At 35.5% G+C, this 18823-nt stretch overlaps 1 protein-coding gene across 2 annotated transcripts in view; it reads left to right on the top strand.

The window, feature by feature from the left end:
• Positions 1–18823, top strand: part of C1H3orf20 (chromosome 1 C3orf20 homolog) — a 94405-nt gene that overhangs the window by 16095 nt on the left and 59487 nt on the right. For both annotated transcript variants that reach the window (XM_031955763.1, XM_031955768.1), the window contains exons 4-7: positions 121–237; positions 3024–3152; positions 6287–6416; positions 16144–16380. In XM_031955763.1, coding sequence (XP_031811623.1) covers positions 121–237; positions 3024–3152; positions 6287–6416; positions 16144–16380 — 613 coding nt within the window. The remainder of the gene's footprint in view (positions 1–120; positions 238–3023; positions 3153–6286; positions 6417–16143; positions 16381–18823) is intronic.

Here is an 18823-nt window from a genome sequence, read left to right as displayed (position 1 = left end):
GGAGCCTCCTCAGAGTCCTGTACTTCCATATTTCCCAGAGACCTCCAGGCTTATCCTGTTTACTTATTTCCAGGGCCGTTCATCCTGGTTTACTGGTAATTTTTCTTTATTCTTTCACAGGTTTAAGTCCTACGGATGCTTCAAAGCAGTTTATTGAAGCAAGCCAGCTACTGCATCTCAGAGCCAAGGAGATAATTTTGGAGTCTATACTGGACACAGTTGGATTGGGGAAAAAAGGTTTGACAAGATAATTCGATCTCAACTTTCAAAGGAAAGGGAGGAACCCAATTCCATATCCTTTTAAGGTTATGAGGCTACTGAATTGCTTTTCTTTTCTGTTTTTTAATTATGGCTTTTTATTTTCAAAATATATACATAGATAAATTTCAACATTCACCCTTACAAAATCTTGCTCTCTAAATTTTTCCCATCCCTTCCCCTCACTCCCTCTTCTAGACTGCAAGTAATCCAATATATGTTAAACATGTGCATGAATTGTTTTTCTTAAAGAAAGAACAAAAGGATATTTGTCTCCCAGGTGGTCTCAAAGAGGAAAGTGGTTTTTTCCAGTCACAAATTGAAATTTAGTCAGAGATGTAACTTTCTCTCATTTTCCAAAGTCATTGCCTGAGATTCTACCCTCAATGACATGTGGAAAATCCTATAGAATGGATATAACCATTTCTCAACCCTACATGTGGTCCTCTTAAAAAACATTAGCTTTGATGCCAGTGGTCAATGGTTTTAATTGTTAATATTTCCCCTACTGAAAACATTTACTTCTATTTGCAAGATCCCAGTTAATTTTTCCTGATGATGACATGTCTAGTTGTTTTCTATTCTTTCTGTAAATTATGCTTGTTCTGTGGTTTGATTTCAGGAGGGTCAGTTTACTTGGATGAGGGCAGGGGAATTATATCTGTTTCCATATAAAGTTTCCCTTGTTATCCAATGTATTTTAACAATGAAGAGGTTGTTGGCAGATTTCTGTTGCCGGTATGTGGCACACAAAATACTAGGAACTCCTGCTCTAGGAAAGACTGGATTTATAGAAAGCTAAACTGTATTCCCCAAACAGTTTGCACTTCAAAACATTGTCAGTGACCTGAGGAACTCTTCATAAAAGGAGAACCTGTTTAATCTGAGACTTGGGGTTTTCTTGTTATAAAATATGACACTTTACATGATTCTTGACTATGGAAATGGATTTTCCACCTATGGTTTGCACAGCAGAGAAATGAGGGAGAGAAGAAAAGTAGGAAGTGATTATTTGGTAACATGGCAGAGTGGAAAATGTATTGGAGTCAAAGGTCCGGCTTTGTCTGTTGTTTACTTGCTCACTGCCTGAATGGCCTTGGACAAATCTGGGACTCAGTTTCCTCATCTGTCAAAACAGGAGAGGTGGACCAACTGACCCTTAAAGTCTCTTTCAGCTCTCAATAATCCTATGACCTTACAGAAAGTATAATTTTCAGAAGGTTCCAAATGAAAAATTAATTCACACCTGTTGTTTTTGCATTTGCAGGGGTGGGATGGGGTGCTGTTTGTGTGTGTGCGTGTGTGTGTGTGTGTATTTTGTTGTTGTTGTTTTTACTAGATCATCTCATCTAACTGTATAGTAATTTACACCTGCATTTTGGACTAAAATTGTGATTATATCTGAATTTTTCTTCTTTTAAAACCTCCATTGGGATGTGCCATTGGCTTCAAGTAAGAAGTTCATTTGAAAAAAACAACAACAATTAGTTTTAGTTGTTGACAGTAGGGCATGATTCTTCCCTCCTCTCCTCCTCTTAACGATATGGATTTAGCAGTTCACATTTGAGCTCATAAGCATTTCATATGGGCCTGAAGAAACAGGACTTAAGCCTTGATTCTTCCAGAGAATCAGGGTATCTGTCCCATGAATCTTTTCTTGACACCACAGAGAAAGCAAGTAGCACAATGAAATCCGAGGCTAATTGTTCATCCAAGCTAAAGGGATCAAAATCGAAAACAGGAGGAATAAATTTTAGGAGTGGAATTATAGCCACAGCAAAGTAACTGATGTTTTATCCCAGACTGCCCAGATCTAAAAAATGTGAATAGCATTTACAATCTTCAAAAGCATAAAAACATCTGTATTTAACTAGTTAACAAGAAAATTTAGTTGAAATAAAAAGTTGCCAGATGGCATGTGTTTTAATCCCTCCTTCCCCATTTTCTTCCCCTCAAATCCACCCTTCCTACAGACTTCCATATTTCTGTCAAATGCATCACCATTCTTCCAGTCACCCAAGTTTATAAACTAGGTAATATTCCAGATTTTCCTACTTCTTTTCACATGCAGTCCTTCTCCCAAAGCTGCCAAATTTTTCAAAGTAAACATCTGATCATATCACTCCCTCACTCAGTTAATATTAGTATCTCCTTATTACCCCTAAAATCAAATACTTCTGTTTAGCTTTTAAAACCTTTCACAACCTAGCCCCTCCTTACCTGTCCAGTTGAAGTGACATTGTACAAGAATCCCTCTATTGTACTACTTTACAATCCATAAAACTGCCTTTCTCTTTCTTCCTTACCTGATACCCATGGCTGTTCCCCATACCAAGAATCCCCTCACTTCTTATCTTCATCTCACAAAATGACACAATGGAATCCTTCCTCCCTCTCTAATTACCTCGTACTTTAAAAAGTTTGTATTTATTTTTTCTCTAATGAGTACTTATTGTTTTCCTCCCCCCAAGAATATAAATCAATGGATTTATGGGAGAAATTGTCATTCTTTTTTTTCTGTAAGTGTCATATAGTAGGTACTTGGAAAAGTTTGTGTTTATTTTCTCTACTAAGTATTTATTTTCTTCCCTTCCCCTAAGAATATAAATTGATGGATTTATGAGAGATTATGTCATTCTTTTTTTTCCTTAAGTGCCACATAGTAGATACTTCTCAGAAACAAGGGAAGTCAGTGTCTTTGGTCTAGGTAGATTCCTTGAAGGGTAAACTGCATCTTTCTGAATGATTTTTATTCTCTGCTTTAGCACACCAGGCTGGCCCTGGTCTCTCTGCCCTAGGAATGGGCACTCCTTACCAGCTTGTTTTTCAACCTTCGACTGCCTGTTTAAGTTTTTCACTCTCGGGTGCAAAAGACAGGAAATCAAGCCTCTCAAGTAAGTAATTCTTCTTCTCCCCACACACCATCAAAAACTCCCAGACATTTTTTTAAAATAACCACTAAAGACTTTTTTCCCTCTTTTATCCAGAAATAGGAGCACCCAACACCTTGATTAGATGGTAATGATTAGAGTGCTTTAAAGTTTTAAAAACATTTTACATATTTTACCATTCATGTTCAAGTCTCACTATGACTCTTTGAGATAGGTTCTATTGCTGTACCCATTTTATAGATGAAGGATATCAACTTGAGAGATGTGCCCAGGGTCTTATGGCTCTAGCGTTTTAGGAGAGACTCGAACTCCTTTTTTCTTGACTCCAAATACAGAGTGCAATCCATGATACCACCTGTCTCTCACAGAGAAATTCATGATGTACAGTGGAAAGAGCTGAATTTGGAATCAAGAGAAGCTGAGTTCAAATCTCAGTTCTCTCATTGTCTACCTGCTCTGGGACGTGAGTTTCCTCATCTTTGGACTAGATTGGGGTTTCTTAAACTTTTTCCCACTCATGATCCTTTTCACCCAAGAAATTTTTACATGACTTAGGCATATATGTACATAAAATAGGTATACAATTCAAACATTTACTGATAATGAATCATAATTTTGCAAGCCCAACATTCAGTTACAAGATCCCATATGGGTCCTGAACACACAGTTTAAGAAGCTGGAGGCTTGATGACATCTAAGGTGACATCTAAGCTCTCAGCCCATGATTCTGCAAATCTCAGCTTAGTCATTCTCTTAAGACTCTGGTTCCCCAACTTTTTGAAAATGAGTTCCCCTTTTTAGCATCAGAAAGTTAAGTGCCGATATCACTGGAGTTTTGCTGCTAGTGTCTGCTTATGATTGAAGAAATGAAGTACAGAAATCTATTATGGATTCACTCAGACTTTAACATGGATTTGTATTGGATTAATTAATTTAAAAACACCATTTATATCAAATAAAAATACTTTTTTTCTTTTTCTTTTTTCCTTTCTTCCTTCCCTCCCTCTCTCCTTTCCTCCCTCCCTCCTTTTCCTTCTTCCTTCCCTCCCTCTCTCCCTTCCTCCCTCCCTCCTTTTCTTTCTTCCTTCCCTCCCTCCCTTCCTCCCTCCTTCCCTTTCTCCCTCCCTCCCTTTCTCCCTCCCTTCCTCCTTTTCTCCCTCACTTCCTTCCTTCCTTCCTTCCTTCCTTCCTTCCTTCCTTCCTTCCTTCCTTCCTTCCTTCCTTCCTTCCTTCCTTCTTTCCATCCATCCTTCCTTCTTTCTTTCCTAGTTTGTTCAGGATGTAGAAGGCATTTTTGCATATTTATTACATGGAGTCAATAAAATGGACCCCTTGTAGCCACTTGTTGGTGTTCTGGGATTGCACATCTTGGTAACATGTCTTCAAGCCACTTCCATTACAAATCATCATAGATTTCTTAAAAATTAATCTTATTTTATTTTCAGTTTCTAATCTTCTTCCTCTCACCTCCATCTCCCCCACTTAAGAAAAAAAGAAAAGCAAAACCCAATGCAAATATGTACAATCAAGCAAAAATAATAATAATTCCTGCGTTAGCCAGAATCATAGGTTTAAAGGTAGATTACCTCCAGATTACTGAATGTAATCAACAGAGCAAACTTTGAACTCCGGTCCCTAATCTTCCATTTTCTTGGCTATTGGGGGAGGTTCAGGCTATTCCTCTCACCTGGAACTCATTCCCTTCTCCTCTTAAAATTACATTTCCTTCACTTCTTTCAGGCTCCTCAACTAGACTGTAAATTGCATCAAGGCAAGGATCACTTCACCTGTTTCCACATTCCTTGGAACCTCACCGTTCACATTCCATGTCTTAATGATGAATTCATATAAGGACAATTGTATCACTTTTCCATACGGAAAACATCCAGGCAGACCAGGAAGCAATTGGATTTGTGGCTTATCCAGGGTCACACAGCTAATACACTGTTACTAATGTGCCTCCCTCTTCCTTCTCCCCAGAACTTTTGTTTCTATGGATTTATATCTATTGATATTTACCACTTTAAAAAGTAAAACATCTTATTTAAATTTAAATTTTTGCATCTAGCAAATCCCCTGAAAGGACCTTGGGAACTATACTTTGAGAAACATTGATCTAGTCTATCCCTCTCCCTCCCTGCCTTTCACCCCTTATACAGAAAAAGAAATCGAGATCTGTGAGTTTAAGGAACTTGGCCAAGATTTCACAGTGAGTAGAGCTGGGTTTGAAACCCAGGTTCTCTGACCCCAAATCCAGGGTTTTTTCTACTCCTGCCCCATATCTGCTTCTTAGAAACCTTCTCCCGCAAAAAAAAAATCTACTCAAATGTAAGTGCCTTCTTCTATATGAAACCTTTCCCTATCCCTCCTTCCCATCACCTTTTGCTAGCAGCACCACTCTGTTATTCTGCATTTGTTTCGTCTGTATTTTATCTATACTTAATAATGTACATATGGTACTTCCAGTAGAGTGTAAGCCTGTGGAGGACATGGAGTGATCTTTTTTTTTCTTTTTCTTTCTTCCCTCCTCCATCCCTTCCTTCCATCCTTCTTTCTTTTCTTCCCCACTCCCTTCCATCCTCCCTTCCTTCCTCCCTTCTCTCACCCTCCCTCCGTTCCTTCTTTCTTTTCTTTTCCTTTTTTTTTTAATGAGGAAGCATAGGTGGTACAGTAGATAGAGTTCTGGGATTGGAATCATGAAGACCTCCATTCAAATCCATTTTTTAAACACTTACTAGCTGTGTGAACCCAGGCAAGACACTTAATTCGTTTGCCTTGGTTTCTTCAAATGTAAAATGTAATAATTGTAAAATGGGCACAATCCATCTCCAAAGGTCCTTGTTGTAAGATAATATTTGTAAAGTACTTAGCACATTGCTGAGCACATAGTAAGTGCTATAGAAATGCTAATTATTATTATCATCATATTTGGATCCCTAAGGCCTCAATATTTGGCCCGTAATAAGTGCCTAATGCTTTATTGGTTGATTGATGAGTGACTTTTTTTCCACTAGACCTAGCTCTCCCTGTCTCTGTTGAGTCTGTCTTCTTAGAAATCTTTTCAAAGTTCCTCCATGACCCAGAATGCCATGAACTGGTAACACAAAAGTCATTAGTTGCTTTTTTTCCTCTCACAGGTAAACAGAAGTTATCCGGTGCTGAGGAGTCCCCAGTTAGAATTACAAAAAGCAGCAGTACTGATCTTTTTTTGTTTAATGACCCCTGCATTGAGGCCCGGGAAAAACTGCAGGAAATGTGTCGAATTATGTGAGTGGAGAGAGAACTCTTGGGGACTGAGAAGAGGTGGCTCCTGATATCAAAATTCTAGTCCCCACACAAAGACAAAGAGAAGAGAGCCCAGGGCCAGCACCCAGAGAATCCAACTGCTGGATTCGTGTAGGGAAAATAGGGATAGAAATATTGTTTAGGGCTAGGCAGGAGGCAGTGGACGTTCAGGCATCAATCCAATAGATGGAAAAGGCTTTTGGAAAGCAACCAGACCCTAATACCTCACCTCATAGGGAGTAGGCAAGTTCTTCATAAACAGGGTTAGCTGAACCTGTGGAAGAATAGATCCTAAAATCACATTATAGAATCAGTTATTGTCTAGGGCATTTTGTGGCTATTTTCTGAGCAGTTCAGCAGTATAGCTTATTGAGTTTTGGATGTGGAGTCAAAAAGACTTGAATTCAAATCTCATCTCAGATACTTATTAGCTGAGTGACTTTGGGCAAGATTGATTTTATCGGCCTCATAACATGCTGTGCAAAACTTGGTCAACAGTTAAGAGCTATATCAATACTACCAATTATTTTTTATTTATATTTTCTGTTCCAAATTTTATCCCTCCCTCTCTTCATCCCTACCCTACCCATGAAGATACTGATTATATACTTAAAATCATAGAAAACATAGTTCCACATTAGCTATATTGTGTGTGTGTGTGTGTGTGTGTGTGTGCGCGCGCTAGGGGGAGGAGAGGATGAAGTAAGAAAAATAAAGTAAAAAAACTATATACCTCATTCTGCACTCAAAGTTTACCAATTCTTTCTTTGGAGGTAAATAGCATTTATTTATTTATTTATCGTGAGTCCTTTGGAATCTTTTTTGGATCATTATATCAAATAGAGTAGTCTTTCACAGTTCATCACTGTTTCAATATTATTGTTACAATGTTCTAGTTCTGCTTTATCTTGCATCAGCTCATAATGTGTTCCCAAGTTTTTTGGTTCATCATTTTTTTTAGTGCAACAGTATTCCAACAAAATCATACACACAACTTGTTCAGCCATTGTCCAATTGATGGCAGCCTTTCAATTTCTTTGCCACTACCACACACACACACACACACAAACCTGGTAGAATATTTTGTACATTTGTACATCATTTCCTTTGATCTCTTTGGAATGCAGACCAATAGTGGCAATGCTGAGTCAAAGGGTATATAGAATTTATAGTTCTTTGGGCATAGTTCCAAATTGTCTTTTAGAATGGTTAAGCCAGTTCACAGCTCTACCAATAGTGTATAAGTATACCTATTTTCCCACATCCTTCCCAGCATTTATCATTTCCTCCTCCTTTTATGTTAGTCAGTCTCTTAGGCATGAGGTAGTACCTCAAAATTGTTTTAATTTGCATTTTTCTTATTAATGACTTAGGGCATTTTTCATATGACTATTGATAGTTCTGATTTCTTCTTTTGGAAACTGCCTTTTCATATCCTTTGACCATTTATCAACTGGGGAATGACTCTTATTTCTATAATTTTATTCCTTATATGTTTAAGAAATGAAACTTTTATCAGGAAAGCATGCTTTAAAAATATTTTCCCAATTTCCTACATTCTTTGTAATTTTTGACACATTGGTTTTGCATGGGCAAAAATATTTTAATGTAATGTTATCAAAATTATCTGTTTTATCTCCCATAGATAAAGATCTTTATCTCTATGTCATTAACTCTCTTCCCTTACCCATGGATCAGACAGGCAATTTTTTCTTACTTCCCCTAATTTGCTTATGATATCACCCTTTGGCTCTAAATTATGTACTCATCTTGTTCTTATCTTGGTACATTGTGTGATTTGTTGCTCTGGGTCTACTTTCTGCTAGATGGGTTTTCTGGTCAGAGTTTTAGGGCAAAAAAGAGTGCAAATGATTGCTAACAGAGCAGAAGAGCAGTATATCGCTTCATAAGTCACACAACCTTGGAAGAACCAAAAATATACAGCCTAGTTTTGACAACAGCAGGAAGAAAGGCCTAAAATACTATCCCCTGTATCCTGCATCAGTTCAATTTTAACAAATTTTGTTAAGCCCAATTTTAACAGAAAACTGTAGATCAAGAAATAAACTGGAAAAAATGAGCAAACAACAAAAGAACTTAGCCCTAGAAAGTAGTATGTGGACAGGAAAGACCTTCAAGACACGACCTCTGAAGAAGACAATGAAATCAAAATGACTACAATGCAAAGCTTCAAAGAAAAATCTGAATTGGTCACAGATCCAAAAAAACTCTTAGAAGCATTCAAAGGGAATTTTAAAAATCAAACACAAGAGGTAGAGGGAAAATTGAAAAATAAGATCAGAATGGGACAAGGAAATTATAAAAAAGGAGACAACAGCTTGGTAAAAAGGCACAAAAATACTAAAGAAAGACCTTTAAAGAACCAGGATAGGCCAAATAGTAAAAGAAGCACAAAAATCCAATGAACAGAAAAATTCCTTAAAAACAGAATTAGCCAAATGGAAATTTAGGTACAAAAGCTCCTAGAAGAAAATGATTACTTAAAAATTAAAATTGGGGAAGCAGGAGCTAATGAATCCAGGAAACATCAAGAAATAATAAAACAAAGTCAAAAGAATGAAAAAATAGAAGAAAATGTAAATATCTCTTTAGCGGGGAGGGGAACTGACCTGAAAAATAGATCAAGGAAAGATATTTTAAGAATTATTAGACTATTTGAAAGCCAGAGACAAAATACCTTTCAAGAACTATCAGAAAAATTATCCTGGTATTTTAGAAACCGATAGTAAAATAGAAATTAAAAGAATGCACTTATCACTACCTGAAAGAGGTTCCAAAATGAAAACTCCCAGAAATATTATAGCCAAATTCCTGAGCTCTTGGGTCAAGAAGAAAATACTGAAAACAGCTAGAAAGAAACAAAATACAGTGGAGCCACAATCGGGATAATACAGGATTTGACAATTTCTCCATTAGAGGATCAGAGAGCTTGGATTGTGATATTCTGGAAAGCAAAGGAAGTAGGATTAGACCAAGAATCATCTACCCAGCAAAACTAAGTGTAATCCTTCAAGGGATGGGGGTGGGGTATATATTTGATGAAACAGGTTTTTGAACTATGTGTGATAAAAAGAACAGAGCTCAATAGAAAATTTGATTTCTAAATACAAAACTCAATAGAAGTATAAAAAAGGTAAACAGGAAAGTGAAATCATGAAGAAAGCTATTTATATTCCTTCATGGGAAGATCACACTTGTAACTCCTAAGAACTTCCTCATTATTAAGGCAATTAGATGGTAGTTATACATAGAGAACATGAGTGTGTCTTTACTATCACAGGATGATTTTAAAATAAAATTAAAGGGTAAGAAAAAAAGATAACTCTGGAAAAAGGGGAAAGAGAAAGGTAGAATGGGGTAAATTATCTCATTAAAAAAGACATGAAAAAAGAGCTTTTCATAGAGTAAATAACATACATTCAGTTGGGTATAGAATTTATCTTGTTCTACAAGAAAGTAGGAAGAAAAGGGGGCAATAGAAAGGGCAATGATAGAAAAGAAGGCAAATTTGTTTGTTTTTTGTTAAGGCAGTTGAGGTTAAATGACTTGCCCAGGGTCACACAGCTAGGAAGTGTTAAGTTTCTGAAACCGGATTTGAACCCAGCTCCTTCTGACTTCAAGGCTGGTGCTCTATCCACTGTGCCACCTAGCTGCCCCAAGAGGGGAATGCTTGGAGAAATAGTGGACAAAAGTAAAACAAACTTTTGAAGTAAGTTAGGAGACAAAGAGAGATAGACACACCCACATACACACACACACACACACACACACACACACACACACAGAGAAAAAAAGAGGAGAAAGAGAGAGAGAGAGAGCGCAGAAAATAGAATGGAAAGAAATACACAATAATCCTAACTGTGAATGTGAATGGGATGAACTCTTGCATAAAATGAAAGCCAATACTGCAGATAAAAAATCAGTCCAACAATATGTTAAAAAACACACACATATACGGACACACACACACAAAACAGACTAAAAATAAAGGACTGGAGCAGAGCATTATGCTTCAGCTAATGTAAAACATGTAGAGGTAGCAAATCTCAGACAAAGCAAAAACAAAAGTAGATCTCATTTAAAAAGATAAACCAGGAAGTTTGTTATTGTCATTCAGTCATGTCCAACTATGTGTGATCTTGTGGATCACAACATTCTGACACTGTCTGAAGAGTTTTCTTGGCAAAGATACTGAAGTGTTTTGCCATTTCCTGTTCCAATAGATTAAGGCAAACACAAATTAAGTGACTTTCCCCAAATCACACATTTTGCCAAAGGTACCATAGACAATAAAGTAATGCCAATATTAAACAATATATGCAACAAATGATATACAATTCTCAAAGGAAAAGTTAAGGAGTTACAGGAGGAAACAGTAAAACTATTCCACTCAACTTTTCTATCTCAGAACTAAATAAATATAACCAAAAATAAACAAGAAAGAAATTAAAATGAATGGCTCTTTAGGAAAGTTAAAGATATGATAGACTGCTGGAGAAAATTGAATGGGAATTGAAAGGAATGTGCCTTTTTTCCAGTGGTAGATGACATTTACACAAAAATTAATCATTTATTAGGGCATAAAAACCTCACAACCAAATACACAAAATATTAAGTGAATACATATCATGTCACAATTGTAAAAGTTGCATTCAATAAAAAGCATTAAAAGAGATTTAAAAATAATTGAAAACTCGAGACAAGAAGCCACTATTTGACAAAAATTGATGGAAAAATTGAAAAGCAGTTTGACAGAAACTAGGCAGAAGATCAACATCTTACACTATATACCAAGATAATATCAAAGTGGATACTTAATTTAGATAGAAATAATTACATAAGAAACAAATTAAGGGAGCCTAAAATGTCTTACCTATAAGATATATGGATAAGAGAAGATTTTATAGCAAAATGAGATGCAGAGTATTGCTCTTTTTACTTTCTCTAGATATCAAAACCATATTTGTGTGAAAGATAGAATTTAGTAGTACTCTTTTGCCTGTGTTTTTTAAAATAGTTTACATGATGTTGGAATTAATTGTTCTTTACATTTTTGGCAGAATTTGCTTACAAATCCATCTGGTCCAGGGTTTTTTTTTTTTTTTTTTTTTTCCCTTAGAGATTTCGTTTATGACTTGTTCAATTTTTTTTTCCCTAAGATAGAGCTGTTTAAGTATTTTGATTCATCTTCTGCTAATCTGAGAAATTTATATCTTTATAAATATCATTAATTTCACTTAGATTTTCAGTTTTATTGGAGAATGAGTAGGCAAACTGACTCCTAAAAATTGCTTTAATTTCATCATCTTTGGTAGAGTAATAATCTTTTTCATTTTTGATAGTGGTAATTTGTTTTTTTTTTAATCAAATTAACCAATGGTTAATCTATTTCCCCACATAAAACCATATCTTAGTTTTGTTTATTAATTCAGTTTTTAAACTTGTGATGTTATTAATCTCTGCTTTGATGGTTAGAATTTCTATTTTGGTCTTTAATTTAGAGATTTTGAATTTATTTATCCTAGGCTTTGTTGCTGTAGCTGTATAATCAATTCATTGATCTATTCTTCCTCCCTTTTATTGATGTAAATGTTTGGAAATGTAAATTTTCTTGTAAGTAGTGCTTTGGCTGTGTCCCACATATTTGGCATGTTCTTTCCTTGTTTGCTTTAATGAAATTATTGATTGTTTCTATGTTCTTTCTGCTCTTTGGAGAATTCTTTAGGATTAGATGATTTAGTTTCCAATTAATTTTTAATCTGTGCTTCAAAAGTCCTTCACTGAATGTCATTTTCATTGTATTATGATCTGTAAAGAGTGTATTTGATATTTCTGGTTTTCTGCATTTATTTGTGATTTTTATGTCTCAGTATATGGTGAAATTTTGTGTAGGTGCCATGTACAACTAAAAAAATGAAAGCTATACTCCGTTCTATTCCCATTCATTTTTTTCCCCAGAAATCTATCATATCTAACTTTTCTAAAATTCTACTTATCTCCTTAAATTCTTTCTTTTTTATTTTATGTTTAGATTTATCTATATCTAATTGAGATAAATCGAGATTATCTTCTAGCAGTTTTACTGTCTATTTATTCTTGTAATTCACTTAATTTTTACTTCAAGATTTGGATACTGTGTCATTCAGTGAATATATGTCTAATATTGTCTGTGGTATCTTTTAGCAAAATGTAGTTTCCCAGATTGTTTCTTTTAGTTAGACCCATTTTTTGCCTTTGTTCAAGATCATGATTGCAACCTCTGTCTTTTTTTTTTTTAACTTTACCTAAAGCATAATAAATTCTGTTCCAGTTTTTTATTTTAACTCCACATATATCTATCTAGTTCAAGAGTGTGACTTATAATCAATATATTATTGGATTCTGGATTCTAATCTATTCTGCTATCTTTTTCCATATAATGGTTGAGTTTCCCTATTCACATTCACATACATTAAGTTACTCAATGTATATTTCTTCCATTCTACTCTCTTCTATTTATTCTCTTTTTCTACCATATTTCCTTTTCAAAAGTCTTTTTGCATGTGACCACTGCCTCACTTAAACATTGGGCAAGCTGAATTTTGAATCCCAACTCTGTGTGTATAGAGTGTATATGTGGTATGCGTGTGTGTGTGTGTGTGTGTGTGTGTGTAGTTTTCACTCTCTGAAGTAGTTCATATGACAGTGAAGTTCAAGGATTACCTGCTCCCCAGACATTATCCCCTCTATGACAGAAGCTCTTCCCCATACATTTCTTTTTATGTGAGATAATTTTCCAGATTCTTCCTCTGCCTTCCTTCTCCTTCCAGTACATCACTCTTTCTCAGCCCTCCATTTTTTTTTCTTTTGAGATGATTCATAAGTAATAGACCCACACTTATACTCCACTAACTGCCCTAATAATAATAAAAGTCTTAAAGGTTACATGTGTCACCTTCACATTTGGGAATGCCAACAATTATAATATAAAATAATCTTGTTAACTTCCTTTGGATTTTTTACTCACGTTTACCTTTTTCTACTTTTCATGAGTATTGTGTTTGAATGTCACATTTTCTTTTTAACTCTGCTCTTCATCAGGAATGCTTGGAAGTCCTTTATTTCATTAATATCTTTTTTTTCTCTGAGATTATACTCAATTTTTCTGAGTAGTTTATTCTTGGCTGTAATCCTACCTCCTTTGCCTTCTGAAATATCATATTCCAAACCCTCCATTTCTTAATAATAGTAGCTGTTAAATCTTGTGTCATCTTGACCATGTCATGAAGTTATGATATTTAAATTATTTCTTTCAGGCTGTTGTCATTATTTTCTCTTTCACCTGGGAGCTCTGGAATTTGTTTTCATTATTAGACCTCTTTAAGAGGTGATAAATGGACTCTTTCTTTCTATTTTGCCTTTTGGTTCTAAGATATCTGGGCAGTTTTCTCTAATAATTTCTTGAAATTTGATATCTATATTCTTTTTTGAAAAAAAAATCATCATTTTCAGATAGTTCAAGATCTCTCTTTGATTTTCAGGTCAAATGTTTTATCTATGAAATGTTTTACATTTTCTTCCATTTTAAAATTTGTTTTTACTTTTATTATTTCTTGATGTTTCATGGAATTATTAACTACACTTAATTCTAATTTTAAGGGATTTTTTTCAGTGAGGTGTTTGTCATTTTAGCATTCTTTTATCCTTTGTCTAGTTCTGCTTTTTACAGAGTTGTTTCCTTCTATTTTTGCTATAATTTTTTTCATAATTTTCTTGCATTACTCTTTTTTTTTCCACAATTTTCTTTCTATGATTTTTATTTCGTTTTAAATCCTTTTTTCTCTTAAAAAATATCTTTTTATATTAGTTCTTCTAGGAATTATTGCAGGATTTTGTCCAATCTGCATTTTTAGAGGCTTTGCTTGTAGATATTTTTCAAGTCATTGTCTTCTTTTTTAAAAATAGCTTTTTATTTTCAAAATACATGCAAAGATAGTTTTCAACATTTACTTTTGCAAAACCTTGTGCTCCAAATTTTTCTCCCTCCTTTCCCCCATTCCCCTGCCCTAGACAGGAAGTAATCCAATATAGATTAAACATGTGCACATTTTCCAAACTTATTTCCACATCATGCTGCACAAGAAAAATCAGATCAAAAAGGAAAAAAAGAGAGAAATAAATAAAAGCAAATAACAACCCAAAGGGCAAAATACTATGTTATGATCTATATTCAGTTATCACAGTTCTCTTTCTGGATGCAGATGACTCTCTCTATCACAAGTCTATTGAAATTGGCCTAAATCACTTATTGTTGAAAAGAGCAACATCCATCAAAATTGCTCATCATATAATCTTCTTGTTGCTGTGTATAATATTCTCTTGGTTCTACTCATGTCACTAAATCAGTTCATGTAAGTCTCTCAGGCCTTTCTGAAATCATCCTGCTGATAGTTTCTTATAGAACAGCAATATTCTATAACATTTATATACCTTAACTTATTCAGTCATTCTCCAACTAACCCTCATTTTCCAGTTTCTTGCAAATCATTTTCTTATTCTGAGTTTGTGTCGTAAACTTCTCTGGCACCATAATAGAATTTTATGTTCAGGTTTTGTTTTTTCTGATTGCTCATTTTTTCTATTTCTTTACTTTGGGCTTTATGTTAGAGCTGGACTCTACTCATCTCTATGAGATAAAGAAGGCAAGATGATTTTTCTCAGCTCTGGGCCTTTACATCCTACTGTTTTCACAGCTAGTTCTCAGGACCTATAAATTTTCAGTGTTTCTAAGCTGATGTGATCTGGGGGAAAATATGGTCAGTGCCCTTCTGATCTATACTCTAGTTCCTACCCAGATAGGACCCCTCTTCCTTCATGACCACAACTCCTCCGCCCTAAAACTGTAACTTGGAATGAAGTTGCCGAATGGCACCTGGTCCTGAGCCCAGTGCTAATATAAGGGTCACCTATAATCTCTTACTAACCAGGGTTTTGATCAGTGGATTAACCAAGATTTAATCAGGGGATTAATCCTTACCATCTCTGGGTGCTAAGCATTCCAGATGTCATTGCTATTTCTTTTATCGCTGCCATTATTTTAAAGACATATAACTTGTATCACTTTTTCTGTGCCATGTTCCTGTCCTACCCCCACCCAGTGTCCAAAAACCTTTCCTTCTGCCCTCCCAAGCTATTCTGGATTGAAAAAAAAATGACTGTGACTTTTTGTTGGCTAACTTAGAATTCAATTCAATACATTTTAAAAAGTTGTTTAGAGGGAAATGTAAAAGCTTAGGAAAAAATATTCATTAAACTTTGTCATCATGATTCTGTTCCTTGTATTATTATTATTAACGTAACTCATATAGCAAGGTTTCTTAATATAATTTAATAAATATTTATTGAGTCCCTACTGGGTGAAAATCACCATGCTGTGGACTATGGGCCAGACCATAGCTGGGTGGATAGATCTAGGTTTGACAGGTTTGTCCTAATAGATTCAGAAAAGAATATCTCTTCGTGCCATTGATCACTGGTCATCCTCAGATCTTGTGCTTAGGCTAATTCTACTAGACAGTTCAGAAAAACTTTCAAGATAGCAAGCCCATGAATGGAAACTCAGAGTGATCCAGTATAGGGAGTTGGACTGAGGACCCTGTTTGTTAAGTTGAAATCCAATTGAATTTCACTTCTCACTTATTTCTTCCAGAGAAGCTGAAAAGAACTCATGGAAAGGGAAGAAATTTTCTTCCCCTGTCATTTTACACAACTACAGTGATAAAAAGACCAGTTCTCACACTGTCAATAAAGGGGAGTCGAAGGTTCGCTTACATTCTTCAGGACGCCAACATCATATCATTACTCAGCAGCCTCAACCAGTGGATACCAAATGGAAGAAGGCCTTAAAGTTTCATTACACCTTCTATGATGGGACCAGCTTTGTTTTGTATCCTTCACTTTGTGGGAGCCCCCTGCCTACCTCACTTCAGATGTCCATTCTCAAAAGTTTTCATTTCATGGGAAAATATTGATATGGATACTGACTCATGACTTAGAAGCATCTGAAACAATGTAGACCCTAGAGGCACCTGAAGCCTGATCTGGGCTGACAAATTAAGTTCCCCTGTGCCAAAAGACCAATGCATCAACTCTTCCAGCATGAATCCAAAATCCTCCCTAAGGTCAAGAGCACTAAAATCTATATGTCCTTGAATGACTTTGTAAACAAAAGGTTTTGTCTTAATGAACTTTAAAGTGAGTTGGTGAGATGAAGAACACCAGAAACTATATTCTTTTGGGGTTTAATTATCTTTTTGTAGTAATCAAGTAGGATTTGGGGGTGGGGCAGGATATATTAAACAGGAAAAACATACCACTTGAATAAGATCATGGATTGACTAGAGGTGGGTTACTTATTATAATTTGCCCACTTACCTAGTCAGAAAGATCACAGTGTGGATGGAGCCAAAGGTCTGAATCTCTTCTCTTGGGGAGAAGTCTAGAACAAGGTTTGCAACAGGAAGAAATGCACATGGTGATTTTCCTAGATAAAGATCTTGCTTTGATCTTAAAAATTTTGCCCTGCCTTGCGGAGCCAAAGCTTACTCTATGATGGGTTTGGGATGAGGCTCATTTAGTTTAGTGCTAGCCAGTTTTATAGTTATATTATTTTAAACTTTACTGTTGAACTGTCTTATTTTTTAAACCATTTTTGCACATATTATAAGACTTTATTCTTTCCCTTATAATTATTCATCCATTTTTTCTCCAACACTAAATTATCATTTAAATCTGGAAAGGAGTGAATACCCAGATATTTGAGGTGGCAACACAACCTTGGGGATAATAAAAATGAGATTATAGGGAAGCATCAGTATTCTAGAGATGCTTAGATGGGTAGAAGTAAATGGACATATGGTCCTATGAATGGAAAGAAGGTCTTTCTACAGGGTATCCCAAAAATCTTAGTGAATTTTTAAGCTAATCAAACTACTTAAAAGTGATGTTCGGTCATTTTTCAGTCATATCTAGCTTTGTGACCCCATTTAGGGTTTTCTTGGTAAAGATACTAGAGTGACTTATCATTTCTTTCTCCAGCTTATTTTACAGATGAGGAAACTAGGACAAACAGGATTAAAGGAATTGCCCAGGGTCACATAGTTAGTATCTGAGATCAGATTTGAGCTCATAATCTTGAGTCCAGAACCAATGCTGCACCAACTAGCAAGCCAACTTAAAGCTTCAGTCAGACACTTTGGGTACCCTATATGCATTCCACATAGTAGCACAGACGCTGAAAAAGGTATAGGTGAATATGAAAAAGCCTGGTCATGTAAGACCAGAACCCTTCTAATGGGCAACTAAAATTCTTTCCTTATCTATAAAGTAGGGATCTCTGCTGAGTTCTCATAAAAATAGTTGTATTTTTATGTATGTCTGTGTCTAGCTTCCTCTGAAGGGGTATTAACCGGACAGTTAATCAACTGTTACCCTCATTGCTCCCTATGACAATAGCTACTTTTACATAGTTATTGACATACTTCATTTTTACTTTTAGGTAAAAGTCTCGAATTGGTTAAGATTACTTGGCAATTGACTGCTGGGAAAGTGGGTTTTACTGTTCTTTTTCAGGAAGGCAAGAACTGTTGTCAATATCCTTTAAAAGAGTACTTACTCCCAAGTCTGAGACTGCTTATGGGTAGCAACTAAAAGCAATGACGATGAAATCCTGTCTTTCTGTCTTTCTTTGTGTCTGTCTCTTTCTCTGTATATCTCTCTATGTGTCTCTTTGTCTCTGTCTCTTTTTCTCTCTTTCTCTCTGTCTGTCTCTCCCTCTCTCTGTGTCTCTCTGTCTTTTTCTCTATCTTTATCTCTCTCACCTCTCATTTATATTCCATGTAGGCTGAATGGAAAAATAGTACTAAACACTAGCATTTGTAGTATTAAAGACTTGCAAATTGCTTTGTACATTATCTCATTTAATGGAAAAGAAAAAAGAAAATGGCAGGAAAGACATTTGTGGGAAAGTGTAGCTTTGATGATCTTTGTTCCTGAGTGGTGCTCCGTGTTTGACTCTGTGTTCTCTTGTCCTTGGGGATTCTTTTTGCATACAATTACTCTGTGTAAAAGCTGGCTTGAAGTTTAACATCAAGAAAACTAAGACTTGGCAAATAGAGAGAGAAGAAATGGAAGTAGTATCAGATTTTATATTCTTTCATTCAAAAATCACTGCAGCCATGAAATTTGAAGATCTTGCTCCTTGGAGGGAAAGCTATGGTGAATCTGGACAGCATACTCTCTAGAGAGACATCACCTTACCAATAAAGGTCTTTACAAAGTTATGTTTTTTCCAGTAACAATATATGGCAGAGAAGTTGGACAATAAGGAA

The sequence above is a fragment of the Sarcophilus harrisii genome, chromosome 1, assembly GCF_902635505.1.
Source record: "Sarcophilus harrisii chromosome 1, mSarHar1.11, whole genome shotgun sequence".
Classification (NCBI taxonomy): Eukaryota; Metazoa; Chordata; class Mammalia; order Dasyuromorphia; family Dasyuridae; genus Sarcophilus; species Sarcophilus harrisii.
The sequence above is the reverse complement of the archived record's forward strand: the minus strand, read 5'-3'. Positions and strand labels throughout refer to the sequence as shown.